Below are 19,186 nucleotides of genomic sequence, written 5' to 3'. Positions count from 1 at the left end.
GAAGTATACAGAGAACTACATCATCTGTGGAATTAATATAAGTCAAATATATGGGTACTGTGATATTATACATCTTCCAAAATGAAGTAAAATCAATCACTGGTCAATCTCGAAAGGAATAAGACGAACTATACTTGTGTTATATGCTAACAAGACTTCAAATAATTAAGTTGTTTGTTTAATTTGAACTTGCTGGCTACTTGAAACTGAGAGATCAATATGTGGAAGAGAAACAGGAAATTTTCATGCTCTTCTCATACGCAAACAAATATCAATCCCAACTTAAGAAGCCTCTTTACCGGCAGTGGACTTCAATGGTTTCCGAGTTACCCCAACTGTAAAACACGAGCATTTAAGAAACTTTAGGACCACTATTCTATTGTATAATGAACGAATAACCAATTCTGTAGGTTGTTGATGCCACAGATACAAAAATAATAATTTTAAACGGACCTCCTCCTAATTCTCACTATCAAAAGAAGAAAATAGTAAATGCTTTATATTTTTTTAAGATATTAAATACATCTATCATTTTATGTATTACTTTCTCTGTAAAGTATTAAGAGGATTAACAGAAGATTAGTAAAAGCCTAAAAGGTGATATAACATTACTCACAGAATATCTATTGAGAAATAACATGTCATACATTTGTGTAAGGGCAATGTAACTTGTGGCAGATAAAGAAAATTTCAGTAGAATTCGCTGGTTCTACCACAATTTTCCCGATACCCATTTATGCAACAGGGCAAGCACGAAGAAAACAGAGTAGACAGAAGACACAAGTTACACAACTAAAGACCTAAGCATGGAACTCAGAAGACAAAAAAATTCACAGGCTAATGAGATTGACTCTCAATATAATAAAGTTATAACTGGATGCCAAAAATCCATGATAACTCTGCCAATTGCCATAGCAATACTGCCTAGCAAGATTGGTCTATCAAACAGCAAGCAATCCATATCCCTTTACTGAATTGGTATATAAAGAATGATTATAATTCAGGCAGAGGGTTGATACCTGAGGCTCTAACCACACATCTCAGTCCTCAGGATTCTTTTGGTCCACTAGTTTTTGAAGGGCCAGCTCTTTCCACCATAACATCATAAAGCTGCTTCCCATTCTGCTTGTCAAAATAAATCAACAAGAAACAATAAAAAAATGTTGAAGCTTAACGTCTGCAACTTAAGTAAGAATGAAAAATTTATTTTCTTAGCTATCTCCTATATGTGTATTGGCTATACTTGCATCCAAACTGCTTACAAATATTATGGGAAAGAAATGAATTTGTCCCTCAGGCTTCGTTTGTGACTCCTTGAAGTAAACCAAGATAGGGAAGTTTGGCCACCAGAATTCCCAATTAACAAATGTCGAGTACCTGCAGCATATCAAACTAGTTTTTGTCCTACTGTTGTGAAATTCTAGTAAGCGTAAACATGAAATCGGGTACTTACTTCCAGCGGTTTTTTCCTCCCACGAAAACATTCTCACCTGATTCCTGGAGCTGTTCACCTATCTTTACCTCCTAAACCATAAATTTTGTATAAAACTAATGTGAATAACTAAAAGGAGAGAAGAATAAATATACATGAAGTCATGCACACAATATGCTGCTGAAGTTACATATACTAGGATGGTAGCCAGAACTGGATGATAATTTCATATAAATATAAACCATATATAAAGTAACACTCGGTCAAGCTGCAAAACTCTAGAACATAGTGTGTTTCTTCATGCAATTTAGTCCTTTTGCATCAAACAAAAGAGGTAGAGATTTGCTACAAAGCATAATGTTTGAAAATATAATTGTTATCAGAAATCAATGGGGCGAATTCTCTGTTTGTGGTTATTATGATTAGAAGGGCCACTTGCTTTGCAGTATAAAGAAAAATAAATTATCTGACATTCATTTACATAATGGCATGACATTTTGTGCTTTAAGAATGTGTATAAGTTGTGGGCCTTTCAGATTAATTTGAATTAACAAATTTAAGCTGTAATAAGACAAACTACTGAGGTTTTTAGGAAAGTAAATAATGAAGACTTGAAGCGTAAGTGCTAAGAAAGTAAATAATGCAATACATAAAGCACAAAGTTCTTGGAGAAGTAAGAAGAGAACAAACCAGAGCCTCATCATCAAAGACAAATCTCACTCTAGTGGTCTGAGGAAATAAGAGACAAATAATAATAGAAAAAATCAGCTTCTGAAAAGTGGAATGGAACATATTATGCAACTTGTAGCAAACACAGTGAAAAGTCATCAGACAAAATAATCTTACTAATAGCCTCTTTTAAAAAAACAATACCAGATCATCATGCTACTTTGCACCTTTCTTAATTACACTGTATTTTACTAATAATCACCTGAAACAACAGAAGCAATCCAAGGAGACCAACAGGTACTGCAGGTACCAAATTATCTGTGTAAACCAATCCACCAGCTATACCTGACAGTACAATTTTAAGCCAAATAATATTTTAGGAAATTTGTAAATCTGCTTATATGTAAGGAAAGGCAAAAAAGACATGAGTTAACAGCACTAAGAAGTTGTTAAAAGAGTTGGCTAATTTCATTTGAAACGATTTTGATTCACCGAGTTCCAAAGAACCCAAAACTAAGGCAACAGATGGTCAATATGGGTACTTATTTTTCTGATGAATCAAATTCAGTGACTTCAGTCCAATTAAAGGGTCATCAACCAAACTACGTAGTCGTAGACAGATTATTCAGGACAACGCCCAAATAATATGGCCTGCTGATTTGAGAACGGTGTGCACAGTCAACTCAAATATATAGGGATACACCTTGCCATTTTCCATGGTTACAGAGATACAGTCTATACAGTAAGCCTTATCGCTTACTTAAAAGCCTAAAACTATTTGGCAAGACACATACAAATAAAGAGAGAATCAGTAACCACCGAGTAGCACAATTGGAATCCTGTAATCTGGTTCAGGAATTACAGTCTCTCTGCTCTTCACAGACTTCACCTTCCTTCCAAGCTGCCAACAAAGAATTTCCATAGTTATAATTCATAGTAACTACACCAAAGAGACTTCAAATATATGCAAACCACAATTATAAGCAATGATAAATAAAATGACAGAGACCACAGAAATGGTAGAGTAGCAACCAGTGAGTGAACAACAAGACGGTTTCCATGGCTTCTAGTTATTTGTCTCCCACAGAAACTTGAATTGCACACAACTTGACCACAAAATGAAGTCCTGACACCACTCAAGCAACCGATCTTTTCCCTCCCTAAAAAAGAAAAGAAACACATGATATTAAAAACCAACACCAGTATCAAACTTCCCCATTAGTATTTTGGTGAAAATATCCACACTTTATTAAAAAGGGAATTGAGAATTTGACTAAAACTGATACAGAACACCGATGAATCTGATGAAATTGCTTGCAATTAAGCTTACTTTGAGAGGGGAGAAAGTGGTGTACGGACAGCAGAGTGCTCGCCATTTGTTTGTGCTTCACAAAATCCATGTCCTTGTTTTATACACAAAGGAATGATTTTACCAAAATGCCCACCATTCAATGAACATATCCAAGGGCGTTAAAGTAATAAAGCGCGAACTTTGCCCACAAATTCGAAGGCCTTATCTGTTCCAACTAGCATTTGTTGAACTCACTCCTTCAGTTCAGTTCAGACCAAACTTGGCTACATCGTTTGATATTTTGAAGTCTTTGTGATTGAGAATGTCGTACACTCTGTGCTTTGCTCCCATTTGTTCCTTGAAATCCCCAAACAGACCTGGTATTAATAACTCTCTCTGTTTGTTTGTGCTTTCTTGGATTTTGCAGTGCTTATATAATTCAATGATAATTTGTATCAATTTAAATAGGGACAATTACCGGTAATTCAGTTACCCAAAAGGCTTTTGGGATGAACAAAGTGTGTCAGAATTCTAAAGTTCCAAGCTTTCAGTCCTTGAAGGTTAAGGTGAGAATTGAGATTGATTTTAGTATCCCATTTACAAATAAGGTGCTTTGTGTTCAGTTTTTTTCTTTTTATGTAAAAAATGCTACCATGAGTACATCGGTTTGGTGTATAAATCAAGTGGTTTATTTACGGTTTGAGATATGTGGTTCATAGGCTGAAAAGTTTTGTCCAGTCACATTTGGAAAAAGTGCGGGCTAAGAAATAGAAAGTGGCACATGTAACTTGCACATGCGTAAAATGTAACTGGTTTCTATTATTGGGTTTGACAATGCATAATTGCATATATTTTGAATCCCTTTCTGATTTTGATTTTAATACAGGCTACAGAAGATAAAACTACACAAAGCAAAACAATTAGGAGCATTGTTTGTTCTGATTGTGACGGAAATGGTAAGTGAAAATGTAGATTTTAATTTCTTCTTATTACGATCTTTTGTAGCTTTCTTATTCTTTATTTAAAGACGGTTTAAATTAATGAGAGCCTTCTTGTGATATCATATAGCAATTGCTCGTTTTGTACAAAAATTCGAACAGCAAAACCATAGACTTCGTTAAAATTTAGATCGTTCAATGTTTCTGGTTTTGTTGAGAAGTTTTATGCGTTTTCCTAAAAAATTGTTATGCCAATAGTTAAGCCAACGTCTTCAAACTTTAAAGTCTAGTACCTTTTAAAGCTTATCAACTCAACTGCTTCCTATTTGAGTTGAATTCACCAAATACTGATATCACATTAAAAAACTAGTCATATAGTCATGCTGCTTCCGGTGGGAATGTGGTATACTTTTTAGTTCACTCTTAGTGAGAGAAGCCAAGGTTAGCCTGGTGGAATGTTCACGCTTATTATGTATTTGTTTCAGTTAATTGTTGATGATGGTTCTCTACCGTGCATTTACATTCAGAAGAATACCGATAATTTTTTTTTTATGAAGAGTCAGGATTTTTTCCATGCATATTTGTGGCCTACTGATTTTGCTTCATGAGTACAACAGAAGCTGCAAATTTCTTGAAGAGATAGCTGATATGTTCAGTTTTTTCTTCCTTTCCATTAGAAACATCAGTGTTCAACTCACTGGATTGTTATCTTTTGCTCAACTTCCAGGTGCAAAATCATGTACTCAATGCAAAGGTACTGGAGTTAATTCTGTAGATCACTTCAATGGACAATTTAAAGCTGGTGGATTGTGTTGGCTATGCAGGTAGCTGTACCATACCACATTCTTTCCTATCCCTCTATTTTATCCTGTGAGCATGCATGACTTGCTTTGTTATGTATTGTATAGTGTATAAGTATTCACTTATATGCATCAATTTATATCACCACCCACCGCCCTCCCCCTCAAAAAACAAAACAAGACAAAACTATATGCATCATCATTACAAGTGCTGCTAGCCTGCTATATGCTATTGCTTGCCACCAAGGATTAATTAAAGAATAAATAGAGTCTATCTAAGCCAATAAAGATCAAGAATGAAATTTCTGCAGACCTTTTACTATTTAGCATAAGCAGAATGTGTAAAAGTAATAGAAATTCTTTCACTAATCTGTGAAGCGTTCAAGTTTGGTTGAGGACACTACTCAATTCGTTGAGTCAATTAAACTATACTGCCTGGATAGAATAAATATATAAACAAACAAATTCTGACAAAATGCATAGAGTAAGATTAAATGATTCTCCAATAATGTAATATAACTTTTAGACTTAGTAGTACTCATGGTTTTGTTGAGTATAATGCTGTTAAAAAATTAGGTGCCCAATACTCATAATATGTAGTCCAAGTCTCAAACATATTTTAAGATAAACCTGTTAAGTAGATTCATTTGTATGATAACAATCACAAATAGGCCGTGACGAAGGCCTTCGAATTATAATTGCCAGTGCCTTCTTGGTTTAGCTTCAATCTAATCCTATCCAACATATATGTTTCTTGCAGGGGAAAAAAGGATATTTTGTGTGGATCTTGTAATGGAGCTGGCTTTCTTGGTGGATTCATGAGCACATGTGATGATTAAAAGTTTGGCTAGATTGAATTCAAAGATTCCTAACGGTTATACAAAGAGAAAAGGATGTAGGAATCTGCTTGTTCCTTCGTTGGTCTTTTTGCAATGTGTATTAAATAATGTATTCTGCAGTTTTGGTAATAAGATTTTGTCTTAATTCATGAATATCCTCCGTGGTTGAGTGTTGTAGACCCGTCAGATAGCGTTTACTTAGGATTAAGCAATGATAGAAAAGCCAACAAAGATAATAGCAGCAGAAGCTAACGACCAAATTGTTGTAAAAATTACTAGAACATAAGTAGAGAAAATGGTTTCCCTGATGTGTGTCAGATGATACGGATTTTTAAAGATCATTTCACCATACCATACATATGAATTTTTAGACAGAAAATTATCGAGAGATAATATAAAATATAAACATAAAAATGTAAAAAATACATGTTTTCATATTTTATTTTTAAAATATCTTGTACATTACAAGGATAACAGGGTGATGAGTGTCTCTTTTCAATATTAAAAATCAGTTTTTACGTAAGAAACCAATGATATAAAGCAGATATGCTAACCGAAATTATATTTTTAGTTCTTGTAAAAGTAATTTGCCTCATTATAATCAATGTTCAAGATTAAAACGCCCTTATTATGTAAACTGTCTGGACAAAGAAATTAAGTGTTTTAAAGTTTAATTTCTATGAGTAACATTAATTTAACATCCAAGTCGCTTTGGCCGAGTGGTTAAGGCGTGTGCCTGCTAAGTACATGGGGTTTCCCCGCGAGAGTTCGAATCTCTCAGGCGACGAGGGTTTTTACATTTTTCAATAGCCAATATTTTATTTGCTTTTATTCTTCATTCACAATTGAGTAACGATAAACATATACCCACACTTTTTAAATACCTAACTAATATCTATAATTTCTTTTTATCTCTTTTTTCATGTCACATAATAATACCTATGATATCTATGTTTTTTTTCTCTCTCTCATTAAGTGTATAATAATATATTGGGTGTCCATCAATACTTATCCTACACCATTGGTACATCAAGTAATATTTTGTTTATCATTTATAGCTCTTGAGTCTTGCCAAACCAACCATAAAGGCATCAATTAAATTTTGAACACACTTTTCTGATCTCTCCATCAGTACCAATCTTCACCTCTACACTGCTTAACTTAATCATAGCCTTTGGAAATTCAAAGTCAAATCTCAACCCCAGAAACCCTCTAACATTCCCAGCATAATTTTGCACCACACTTTGAGTAGCAGAATCTTCCCACAACCTCTGGTCTGACTCAAGAACCCCATTACCATCACGTACATTCTTGAAGAAACTAACATCAAATTTGGCTGGGCTATCTTTGTCCAAGGCCACCCTTCTCAAGCCATCTCCATTTTTTGGACAAAGTGCTTGAAGTTGAGCTAAGAAAGCTACGTTTATAGTGGGATCAGCACTACCAGAGGTGGTGAAATTGTATAGACGATAGCTGAAGAACCTGCATTCTGTCTGGCCTATAGTATGTGCACCTTAAGACACATAAATAAGACATGCATAACATAAATTGTTGTATTCAGATACTAGTAACATAAATATTTCACACACTTTCATTAATAAGAGTACCAATAACACACTCTCTTAACACCTCCTTTTTCTAACATATTCTTATGAAATCATGAATAGAACTCATAAAATATTACAAAATTTAAAATTTTTAATAAATTTCGGTAAATAAAATATGTATTTAAAAAAGTGTGTTATTAACATTTTTCTTTCATTAAATACTACGAGAGAAAGCATACCAACTAACGTGACAAGATCATGATCATCTAGACCTTTCGCCGCAAATTTTTGCCTCTGGACTGAAACTGAGTCAAGTGGTGAAGGCATATTTGAGGCTTGAGATGATAAAGAAATCCTCCCATCTCTTCTTCCTGTGGGTACTGGCCAACTTGGGCCATCACTCTGCCATTATTTTCATTAGTGTTAATTTTATCTATTCCTTCAAAAAGGCCAAGTGTGTGTGCTAGTGCTAGAGTGTATTTGATGAAGTTTAAAGAGTTTATCTTAATACCAAATCGACAGCATCACGAGCTGCTAATGCTAGGATGTCAGCACATGAGACAATTCCAGGACATATGGCCTCTATTTGTGATTTTGCGTCATCGATCACTTCAAAACCTCTTAGACCAATGTTTGGCAATGCATTCTTCTCTGCAGAAGAGTCTGCAATTAAAATTGAACCATCGCATCCCTGTGGGAGAAAATGTCAAATGACGTTCATGAGTCTGAAATAATAAAATTCTACGAAAAGAAATTAAGACCTGACTTGACGACTATGAAGTAAGTGAAGTGAAATTATAATTGTTAATTAGAAAATTAAGAGAACAAATGTTAAAAATTCATAGTCTGTTACTAAGATATATATGTTGGTCACTTTTAATCTTGATGTATAGTTTCTCATTTTTTATGTGTTCATACACCTCTTTTATACATTTACGGCTTTACGTGAGTGAAGGATTTGAGATTGAGATTAGCTTACCTGGACAAAGCAATCATGGAAATGAAGCCTGAGCAGGCCAGGAGCAATGGTTAGATCCTTGCTGAAGTGGGATACAACGGTGGACCGTACTATTGCCTCAGCATTTGGACATGAAGTAGAATAAAACCCAGTTTTCAATTGGGCTTGTACTGCTGAAGTCATCACTAAAATCATTAGGGAACCCAATATGGCATCCATTTTCATGCAAACAAACAGAAACTAGTATCTTGCCAACTTCAAACTTGATATTTGATGGTTCTCTCTCTCCCTTGCTAGTGGCATTTATAGTATACCGCTTAGTGTCACTTATATAAGAGTTTATCCCTTGACAAACGTGAATCTTACGATATATGATTGAGCTTATCTTAATTATTTTGTTCTTACAGTTAACAAGGTTTTGGCCTGTTTGTCAATGACATTTTGATAAAGTGGAGAAATGAGAACAAAATAAATTAAAGATGCATTCCCATTTTATGTTTTCTTCCGTTCAGACTATATACAGAACTGAAGGTGGATTTCACGGTTTCGATTGCATCATTGAGAGGTATTTCCATCACTCTCTATCTCTGTTTTTCTTGGTGGGTACTATCTTTTTTCTTATCTTTGATGCCTCTACTTTATTCCTCAACGCGTTTCTGCTTTTTCTCTATCTTTGCCCTGTACTGCTATTCTTTTTGCTTTAGTAGTTTACTTGACTTCGTTTTTGCTCACATTAGACTTGGTTTATGAATTTTGATGAAAAATATCCGGGATCACTTTAGTGCAAACATGGAAAATGTAGTAGCAAATTAAAGCTGATTAGCTAGCAAGCACCACATGAAAATAAGAAGTTGAATAACTAGCAGATGGCGACAACTACTTATTTTCATTTCAGCAGTAGTTCAGGAAACAAAGATCACTTGGTATAGCTAGTACTTTAGACATATCAAAATAAACTGAAACCACAATTGGTTTCATTAAATAAAGAGAGAAAAAGAGAAAAATTGAGAGGAAGAAATATTTTTTTTTTAAAACCTGTCATTTTATTGGTGAAAAATGGTATAGCTAGTACTTGAGACACATCAAAATATACCTGAAACCACACTTTTTTTATACACCTGAAACCACACTTAATCATAGTCCAAATACCACACTTTTTAACACGGGAAACAACTACTTCAGCTTGTGGCTTGCTACCTTATTATACCTGGACAGCACTAAAAAAAAGTTTAATAATGTAAAGGATTACAATAGTACGTATCAGAAGACAAAGAAACAAACAAACTGATGAAAACTCTGCAACGTTAACTTCACAGAGAAAATTCACACATAACTTGAATTGGGACATGGAGGAATTGCTATATCAGTGATTCCTTCTAACATCAACACCACACTCTTCATTGTTGGGCGAAGAAAAGGTTCATCTTGGATGCACCAAAGTGCCACCTTAACTATATTTTCCACGGAAGTTTTATTATCCACGGATTCCCAAAGAAAAAGCTTATTAAGTTGTCCAGAAACAAAACATTTATAAGCCCAGTTGGAGAGAAGAGCCGCTTCGGGTTCGGAGACATGAACTTCGATATTTCTCCTGCAACATAAAATTTCTAACAGCACTATTCCGTAGCTATAAACATCAACCTTGACAGATATTGGGATGTTCAGCTTGTCCCATTCAGGAGCCACATACCCTCTTGTCCCTCTAGCCCCTGTGATGGTTCTGGTTTGATCTGGCATCAGAAGTTTTGCTAGCCCGAAATCAGATATCTTTGCAGTCCAGAACTCATCCATCAAAATGTTTTGAGGCTTTATGTCACAATGAATGATTGGTGCCTCACACTCTTCATGGAGATACAGAATCCCTTTTGCTATCTCCAGTGCTATTCTTACTCTCTCATCCCACCCTGGACGTCTCTGACTCTGAGCTCCAAAGATAAGGTTTTCAAGGGAACCATTAGGCATGTACTCATAAACCAGAAGCCTTTTAGAACCCTCGGCACAGAAACCCAACAAGCGAACTAGGTTCCTGTGGTGGGTTTTTCCAATGGCTCTCATTTCTGCTTGGAACTCCCTTTCTCCTTCTTCCACCAACTTCTCTAGTCTCTTCACTGCAATTAACCTCCTACCTTTGTTCAAACCCCCTTTGTAAACTGCTCCAAAAGATCCTCTTCCCAATTTTTGTTTGAAATTATTTGTTGCTCTTTTCAGCTCACTGTATGAAAACCTTTTTAAAGTCAACTCTTCACTGAGGCCCCAGTTACCCATTTCCATCAGCCTTTCATAGCTCAATATCCTAATCTTGTACATGTAGTGGCTGGAGATGACAATGGTTGAACATAAAAGCAGAGAAAACACTGATGTAATGACAACAATCTGGACCGTTGCTTTGTTCCTTGTAGTCTTGATTGGTGTTGGAGATGGTTGTTCAGGCACAGGATTATCATTCCCCGTCCCGTTGTTGAGGCTCCTGTTTCCTACCTTCAAGAATAGCAAGGCCTGATTAACACCAAATTCATCTTGCCCTGGCCTACGAAGATATCTCAAAGGAAGCCTCTGTTTCATGCAGCTTTCTTCCGTATCGTCGTAAAACACAGCCTCACAACTGCAATCAGCCAAACAAGCAGAGGAGCAATCTTCTTTTGGCATCTTAGCTTTAAAATAAGGATTATCCGTCCCTACAAAAGTATCCTCCATCGGCTTCATGTCGTAAAAGGTTGCGCTATCTTTCTGCCCATTACAATCTTCATTTTGAAAGCTCCTTTTACAGCCCCGAGTAGAGTCGGTTGGATATATTAACTCGAAATCCGGAAGACAAGTGCATAACGGTTGGGTGTCATTGAAGGTGCAGTAGCTGTTGAAGCCACAAAAACCTTTTACTGCACATGCATTCTCATCCGGCCAATGGTGCGCCTTTTGGAAACTGCCATTGTCAAAATGCTTATACAGCCGAAAAAACCCATCAAAATCAAGGGTTGAACGATAAATGATCCGGTTCCCATCATTAGGAAAAGATGAATCGTGGTAAAGAGTCTTCATAATGCTCCCATCACTGTCATTTAAAATCTGAAGCAAACCTGTTTGGTTGAGATAAAGATTAGTTTTGAAACCAGAATTGGTAGTACTAGAGGCCCAGTAAGCATCCAGTGCTGTGTCAGTTGTGCTTACTGGATACATAACTAGATTTCCATCATCCTGCATCTTGAAACGATACCGTCCAGTTGAGTGGCTGTTATTAGATGAAGCAGAGACCAGTTGATGTCCATTAGGAAGAGATTGACCCCCTAACAAAGTATCAGTTGGGTAATCGAAACTCTGCCATATGATGCTGGAATTATTGTTGTATAGTACAAAGTTTCCAGAATCAAGCATGGAGGCAGAGGAAGCTTTTGCAATAATATCTGCAATAGACTTCTCTTCTCCGTGCTCATCTATTAGTAGGAATTTACCGTCCTTGGTTAGTTGTAGCTTTGCATTTGAGGTGACAGGAGGATCATCCCGCCTTGCAGTCCACACAACTATCTTGTTCTCTCCGCTAACCAACCAAATTGCAATGACAAAGGCATCGCCTTGCTCTTGCGGATAGCAACCAAATGCAAACTGACCAGAAGGGGAAGGCTACCAAGCAAGAGTAGTATTTGGGACAAGTGAGGCACCTGGTTGTATCTGCTTCATTTCAACTCTTGTGCCTGTAGACACGAGTAGCAGCAAGGTGACAGTTATAGCAATGGCATCCATAACTATTGAACTTGATTCTTTGAGACTGAGGGAGAAGAAAAGATTTAAGCTGGCCTTTTCATAGTTTAAATTTTAAGCAAATGGTCTCCCATGACTTAATTTTCTAACTAAACGTCTCAAATCCACCTTATCACTTGGAGAATTGGCAATCCAAGACTTTTAACCTAATGCTCCCCGAAGACTTACTTTTTCAAGTCAGTGTCTCAAATCGACATCACCGAAAATGTAAGACTTTTATGGTCAAGTATTTCTTTAACAACGTAAAACAAAAGTAACATAAAGGAGGAGGAAACCAAAATTCTCTACCGTAGATCTCGAGCATCACATCACCTGCTGAATGTTCAGCATCATCCTTCATTGCTTCTACAGGAGAAATTATTGCATCATTTAAATTATTATGTATTTATGGTCTAAATAAATCTTCATGAGGATACAAGACTCCTCTAGCAACCGGTGCTCACAGCACCTTAAAGCAGGCATGGATTCTGTATGGATTTTTTTTTCGAGTCGTCACATATAATTTCTCTTCTTCTAATGAGATTTATGAAAGTAAATTCTATTAAGCAATAAAGAGATTTCAGTTGAGGAAGAATCATAATATAATTGTTAATGATCGTGATGGATAAACGCAAAGATCTTACAACAAATGCATGTCAAAGAAAGCTTAGATCAAGAACCAACTAAGGATCTATGTATTTTATTTAATCTTTAATAATTAAACATGTGGTAAATTTTAGAACTTTTGGTGAATTTTTTAAATTATAGACATGTGAATTTTTAATTTTTGAATAAAGATTAAAGATATTCCAAGAACAATTGGTATGGTACTTTTATTGTCCAGTCACAAGAGGAACATGATTTGGAGGCCCTCTAATCACACCTTGAAAGTGGTATTTTCCTATCTCAATCAATATTGATAGATTGTAGACACTGTTTAGGGTTCTTGTTAATGGCATAAATATATGAAAAAATAATAATTAAAAGATATTAGCAAGACATGTTTATAAGACTCCTTGTCTTTTTGGAAGTATTTACGTCTAAAAAGAAGTTACATTCAGATATCATTGACGTGGTTATGATCGGTAGGCTCGAAATTGAACTACAAAGAAGAGAAGAACAATGTGTATGTGCATTGAATGAGATTACATAGAAAGCAAAAGAAATTTCATATCATTTAAATAAACTTATGAACGGATTCAGAAATTAATGGAGACATCAATTTCGATCAGATTTAAAGAAAATATCAAATCAATAATTAATTGATTACTGGATGTCAAAATCCGATCGGTTACAATAATATTTTGAATTTTAAATATACCAACAAAATTTACTTAAATCAATTTTTGTGTAAATCAAAATTAATCCCATTCAATTTCTGAATGTTGCCATATCTTAAATTGAATTTGAATTGAAAATATATTTTCATATAAACTACACTGAACCAATCACTTATGAAACACCATATGATATGATGTGTGATTATTAATGGATTGATAAGTGGACAAAATCGCATCAGTAGTATAAAATGAGAAATCGGGAGTATCGTATCCACATGGACTCGTGTAATACTCTATAAAATAACAATGTTCACTAAGTATGACTTTTAGAAACAACAATTATAACTTGATTGCGATAATCTAAATAACAAGAAATTAAAAAAACATCAAAGTTCAAGAGCAAAAAAACAAGAAACTCTGTTTGGATAATTTTTATGAACATTTCAAGTGCGATAAAAATAGGTAAAATAATAAAGTATAAAAGAGTTGGGGTTAATTTTACTAAAGCAGCTCCTCATGCAAACAAATGTCACTCATTTAGTTCAATCCTCAATTATTATCAACTCCCTAAAATACTTAAACTCCGATTTCCTAAATAAAAAGAATCTAAGTCTCTTGACCAAAATATCAATCCCTTGACTAATCTAATCAAGTGACTTACTTTAAGAACAAGAGTTAAAATAAGATGACCAAAGCTTTTCTCTATCCCTAGACACAAAATCCATTAGGTGTTCCTCTCCATTTATATGTTCAAAAGCATTTTCCAATGACAATTCAAATCACAACATCAAGCAAAGGGTGATCAAGCCAAAGCAAGCATTACTGTGTAGAAGAGAACACTTAATAATGAACAATAGACATAGATTAATAATCAAAGTGTAAACATAAGAATAAGTTCCATCACATCAACCTCCAAAATATGTAAATCTAACTACATGACTACATAACCACAAGAAGAAAATAAGAAAATAGCTGAAAGAGATTATGAGAAATGGTAGGGAAGCCATGGAGAGTAAGGGAGAGAACTTCTTAGTCTTACCCTCAACCCTAGACAACTCCCTCAACCAAATCTGCCTTCAATTTGCAACTTGTAGCTTAAACTGGGCCAAACATGTTGCAATGTCATTTATGTTTAATGGCTTGTGCACTTAGTTGCATACAAAAACAACACTTGTCTAAGTGACTGCATGTTGACCCCTGAGTTGCACGCTAACCTTGCATGCAAAATATACCTATTGCGTTGAGCTTGAGGTTCACGTTAAGCCCAAATACCTTCAAGGGAAACAATTCACTTAGCTTGAAGTGCACGTTAAACCTGACATTCATCCTCAAAAATAACCTTTAAAAGGGTCTTGAATTGGGTTTGAACATCATCTATCTTCTTTCTTCATTTATTTTTAGATCAAAATAAATTAAAATTAGATGAAAATTAAACATTTAAGCCATTCTAATTTATTCAAAATTTAATTATAAACAAGACCAAAACAAACTTAAATGTATTGAAATATTAACATAATTACTACAAAATGGTCATTAAAATAAAGTTCTTAAGCAATTATCAATCATCCGAACATGTTTTTGGATTCGTAAATTTATTATCATAGAGATTCTAGATTATATAGATTACATAAACTTATTGTAAAATGTTATATATTAGAATTAATTAAATTACAATTATACTTTTAATAATTTTTTTTATTTTTCATATTAAATTAAAGTATGGGTAATGTGAATGAATAATTACTTATGTATATAAGATGTATCCTTCACCATAAATAATTTTGTTCGAGACGAATAGGATAATAACAAATAAAGAAAGATAATAACAAATAAAGCAATACTTAATTATTTAGTTTATGTTTGACAAAAGTAACTAAAAACTAACAAATTAATCGGTAGCTAAAAGCTGAAAAACTAGTTAGTTGAATGATAAGTGTTTGATAAAATTATTTGTTGAAATAACTTAAAAATGTAAAATTACATAAAAGATAAAAATAATAAAATTTTACCTTGAATAGAAAAAATTGAAAAGGAAATCTAATAAATGTTTAAGGACAAAAGGACAATAAATATATAAAACTAGAAGTTAAAAAAAAGTAACCAGGAAAAAAACTCGTAGCATGGAAGGTCTGAGAAGAAATGAAAGAGAACCAGGAAAAAAACTCCTACCGTGGAAATATTTAGTCTTTTATTACATGAACTTTCATGGTGGCAAGTACAAAGCAAGCTAGCTTTTGATATAATTCAATAACAAGAACAACCTGAACAACAAAGCAAGATGAAAATGAAACTATAGTAGTGTACAACGAAATCCCCCTGAACAATGTAATAACATGTTCCTAAGAATATTTATTTAAGGAGGTCTCGGCTGGAGGGGGAGGAATTGGAATATCTTTCAATCCTTCCAACATCAAGATGACGTTCTTGATTGAAGGACGAAGAGGTGGACTGTCTTGCACACACCACAACCCCACCTTCACCATTCTTTCCAGTATCCTCCAATCTACAGTACCTTCATCTTCTTTAACAAGCTTATTTAATTGCCCTGCTGCAAAGCATTGATATACCCAGCTGGAAAGATGTATCTCCTCCACTGAGGAAACATTCATTTCTATGCTGCGTCTGCGGCAGACAATCTCCAGTAGTACCATCCCAAAACTGTAAATGTCAAATTTTACTGATATTGGTGCATCCTTCTGCCATTCAGGTGCCAAGTACTTGCTTGTCTCATCATCCTCATTTTTCATTCTTGAATGGTCAAGCTTCAGTAGCTTTGCCAATCCAAAATCAGAGATCTTTGCAGTCCATACTTCATCCATAAGTATATTTCGAGGATTTATACTGCAATGGATAATACGGACCTCACACTCTTCATGTAGATATAGGACTCCTCTAGCAACATCCAAGGCGATTTTTAGTCTGTCTCTCCAAGACATGTGCTTCTCATCATTGAAGAGAAGACTTGCAAGAGACCCGTTGCTGACATATTCATAAACAAGAAGCTTCCTAGCTCCATTGATGCAAAAACCAATGAGCTTCACCAAATTCTTATGATGTGTTCGAGCAATGGCAGTAATTTCAGTTCGAAATTCCCTCTCCCCTTCATCAGCAATTGTCTCTAATCTCTTGACGGCGATACTTGTGTTAGTGTCACCAATTGTGCCTCTATAAACCGCTCCAAAGGACCCTCTCTCTATCTCCTCTGTGAAGCTTCGAGTGGATATTTCAAGTTCATCAAAAGAAAACGGATGCAAAGAACATTCTTTAGTAAATCCCAGATTCTCACTCTTAAACAACTTTGTGTACTTGTAAACTTTCCGCTTATAAATGAGGAAAATGAACCCTGCCAAGGCCAAAGATAACAATAAAAGGCAACCCAAAGTAATGGCAAGAACCATTACCAGTCTTTTCTTGTTATCGACGATGATCCTAGGCTTGAGTGTGGAGTTGTTTGGAGTTGAACTATCCACAATTCCTGAAGGCACCTTGAAGAGGGCCACGGCCACTTGATTTTGAATCGTTCTTCCATATGTTAGCGGAAGTCTGTATTTTCTGCAATTACCGTTCAAATATAATACTGCCATGCAATCACAATCTTCCAGGAAAGACTTCTCGCACTCCTCTTTCTTCATCTGGCTATCCCAATATGGATCATCACTATCACTAAAAGACATATTCTCCAACATAGTAATTTTATACGAAATCATTGCATCTTCGCTGCTTTTGCAACTACCCTTGCTATGGGCCAGTACGCAATCTAGAGACACGTTACCGTTGCTTTTGGATGGGACGAAACCAGGAAAACATTCGCACATGGCATGACCTGTTACGATGGAGCAGTAACTGTTGAAGCCACAAAACCCCTTGGTTTCACATTTCTTAAGTGGGGTGCTCCACAGTACTTGGACATGTGAGCTACCATTGCCCTCTAATTGGTGCTCGTACAATCTCAAGTTCCCGTCTACATCAACAGTTGAACGGTAGATTGAAGTTTTGTTCTGTGATTTCATTCCAGGGCTAACGCTATGGTTAAAAAAACAGTGAAGATTTCCAGGACCACTAAGACAGAGAAAGCCCAAGACATTAAGACTGAGATGTTGGAATGTTGAACCTCTAGTATTTGAAGCCCAGTAAGCATCACCGCCAGTTTCTGGGCTGTTCACAGGGTAAGCAACGAGGTTTCCATCACCTTGCATGAGGAGAAAGAAACGTCCACTCGAATGACTTGAATTGGACACACTAGAAACCAGTTTGGCATTTATACTTAAATTCTGACCTCCTAATATGGTGTCAGTTGGATGCTCAAAGCTTTGCCAGACAACAGTGTTGTGGGTATCATCATAGAGTACAAAGTTGCCAGAATCAAGCATAGATGCCGAAGAAGTTACGTCAACAAAATTTGAAAGGAGAACTTGGCCTTGGCGTCCATCTTGGAAAAACAAAAGGCCAGTCTTGGTCAACTGCAACGTTGAATTAGAGGAGAGTGGGGGGCTGTCACGGTTAGCAGTCCAGACAATAGTATTTTCAGCTGGACTAACATTAACCAGCCATATTCCAACTGCAAAGCCATCACCTTGTGAGTAAAAGCCAAAAGCAAAATGGCCGGAACTTGATGCCCATGAACTTTGATTTCCTTCGGGGGAGAGCCGTGACCCCAACTCAATCACCCTTTTGCCGGTGCCCTGTTCTGCAAATAACATGAACAGCAGTGACAACACAACGGGTATGAAGGCCATAGGATTCGGAAACTACTTTTCTGGTAATGTGGTATCTCAACAAAACTCAAACTCACTGGCTAAACCACCACAGTAGCAGGAACTTCTTAATTAATTATTTAACGACAAAACTTCATTACCTGGAATACGTAATTTCAAGAGTTGACTAGCTGTCGTGCACTGCAGCAAGTCATCCATGGTTCACCAAAGAAAGCAACACTCGCTTGGATTCTGAATTTCCACATACTATTCAATTACAAGTGGTCCAGAGTGAGGCCGTGGAAAAAAAAAAATCAAGATAGGCAAATTTTCTCTGCATAAACCGTGTGGTGTGGGGAATAATAGAAATTTGCTTTCCATAGCATACCTAAAGCATACGTCCATAGTCATTGACTCTGCCTTACACCACATAGATGAATTGAGTACTCTTCGTGTTGATCAGTGATATATGCTAATGATAATAACAACAATAACCCTCTCCTAAATTTTATGTAACAAAAAAAATAAAATGATTGCATTAAATGCTTTACGGATGACGAGGGCGGCTAACTTAACATATTGTTTCATCAGAGCAAGTAAATTACGATCGATTGAATTAACAGGATACCAAATTTCCAGCTATTTAAACCATTGGATATATAATAATGGTTTAAATATGTTTTTAATTTATAATAAATATTTCATTTCTTTGGTTTGTTCTCTAATAAATTTTTATTTTGCGGGTGAGTTTCTAATAAAATAATAATTTTATTTTTTGTTATACTTATTTTTAATCTATAATAAATTTGTGGATTTTATGTTTGTCTTTTCATAAAAAAAATTCATTTGTTATTAGTTAAGACTAAAATAAATTTTATTAATTTATTAAAGAACAAATATAATAATTAGATATTTATTAAGAATAAATACATATTTAAGCCTATGATATATTATTTAGTGATCCATAAATTATCAAGTCAATACATTATCTGATTAAAATTACGAA

The 19,186-nt window shown here is 35.2% G+C and overlaps 4 protein-coding genes, 1 non-coding gene and 1 pseudogene across 8 annotated transcripts; 2 read left to right on the top strand and 4 right to left on the bottom strand.

Moving 5' to 3' along the window:
- Nucleotides 1-4: 4 nt before the first annotated feature.
- LOC114376512 lies at nucleotides 5-3,550 on the bottom strand. 2 transcript variants are annotated; one of them, XM_028334674.1, is made up of 9 exons: nucleotides 3,432-3,550; nucleotides 3,134-3,261; nucleotides 2,921-3,002; nucleotides 2,364-2,446; nucleotides 2,123-2,161; nucleotides 1,454-1,524; nucleotides 1,263-1,377; nucleotides 1,020-1,122; nucleotides 5-335 (listed from the first exon to the last, which is right to left on the bottom strand). In XM_028334674.1, the coding sequence occupies exons 1-8, from the start codon at nucleotides 3,499-3,501 to the stop codon at nucleotides 1,048-1,050; spliced, it is 663 nt and encodes a 220-aa protein (XP_028190475.1). In that variant the 5' UTR covers nucleotides 3,502-3,550; the 3' UTR covers nucleotides 5-335; nucleotides 1,020-1,047. The 2 variants fall into 2 exon arrangements, with proteins under 2 accessions (XP_028190475.1, XP_028190476.1); XM_028334675.1 differs by lacking the exon at nucleotides 2,123-2,161.
- Nucleotides 3,551-3,614: 64 nt separating this feature from the next.
- LOC114376513 (chaperone protein DnaJ-like) lies at nucleotides 3,615-6,124 on the top strand. Of its 2 annotated transcripts, none has more exons than XM_028334677.1 (5): nucleotides 3,615-3,772; nucleotides 3,861-3,952; nucleotides 4,279-4,348; nucleotides 5,058-5,154; nucleotides 5,891-6,124. In XM_028334677.1, the coding sequence occupies exons 1-5, from the start codon at nucleotides 3,715-3,717 to the stop codon at nucleotides 5,967-5,969; spliced, it is 396 nt and encodes a 131-aa protein (XP_028190478.1). In that variant the 5' UTR covers nucleotides 3,615-3,714; the 3' UTR covers nucleotides 5,970-6,124. The 2 variants fall into 2 exon arrangements, with proteins under 2 accessions (XP_028190478.1, XP_028190477.1); XM_028334676.1 differs by having other exon boundaries at nucleotides 3,861-3,958.
- Nucleotides 6,125-6,674: 550 nt separating this feature from the next.
- On the top strand, nucleotides 6,675-6,756 carry TRNAS-GCU. The gene has a single exon. It is a non-coding gene; the product is annotated as a tRNA-Ser (tRNA).
- A 4-nt stretch (nucleotides 6,757-6,760) lies between these two features.
- LOC114376511 (peroxidase 25-like) lies at nucleotides 6,761-8,971 on the bottom strand. Its single transcript, XM_028334673.1, has 4 exons — nucleotides 8,496-8,971; nucleotides 8,028-8,207; nucleotides 7,756-7,918; nucleotides 6,761-7,482 (listed from the first exon to the last, which is right to left on the bottom strand). The coding sequence occupies exons 1-4, from the start codon at nucleotides 8,697-8,699 to the stop codon at nucleotides 7,061-7,063; spliced, it is 969 nt and encodes a 322-aa protein (XP_028190474.1). The 5' UTR covers nucleotides 8,700-8,971; the 3' UTR covers nucleotides 6,761-7,060.
- A 591-nt stretch (nucleotides 8,972-9,562) lies between these two features.
- Nucleotides 9,563-12,341, bottom strand: LOC114376509 (annotated as a pseudogene). The gene has a single exon (XR_003658982.1). The product of XR_003658982.1 is annotated as a G-type lectin S-receptor-like serine/threonine-protein kinase LECRK1 (transcript).
- A 3,311-nt stretch (nucleotides 12,342-15,652) lies between these two features.
- Nucleotides 15,653-18,607, bottom strand: LOC114374301 (G-type lectin S-receptor-like serine/threonine-protein kinase LECRK2). The gene is made up of 2 exons (XM_028331931.1): nucleotides 18,342-18,607; nucleotides 15,653-18,173 (listed from the first exon to the last, which is right to left on the bottom strand). The coding sequence occupies exons 1-2, from the start codon at nucleotides 18,397-18,399 to the stop codon at nucleotides 15,826-15,828; spliced, it is 2,406 nt and encodes an 801-aa protein (XP_028187732.1). The 5' UTR covers nucleotides 18,400-18,607; the 3' UTR covers nucleotides 15,653-15,825.
- Nucleotides 18,608-19,186: the final 579 nt, after the last annotated feature.

The sequence above is a fragment of the Glycine soja genome, chromosome 11 (assembly GCF_004193775.1).
Source record: "Glycine soja cultivar W05 chromosome 11, ASM419377v2, whole genome shotgun sequence".
Taxonomy (NCBI): domain Eukaryota; kingdom Viridiplantae; phylum Streptophyta; class Magnoliopsida; order Fabales; family Fabaceae; genus Glycine; species Glycine soja.
Note: the sequence above shows the minus strand (reverse complement) of the source record. Positions and strands in the feature narration are given on the sequence as shown.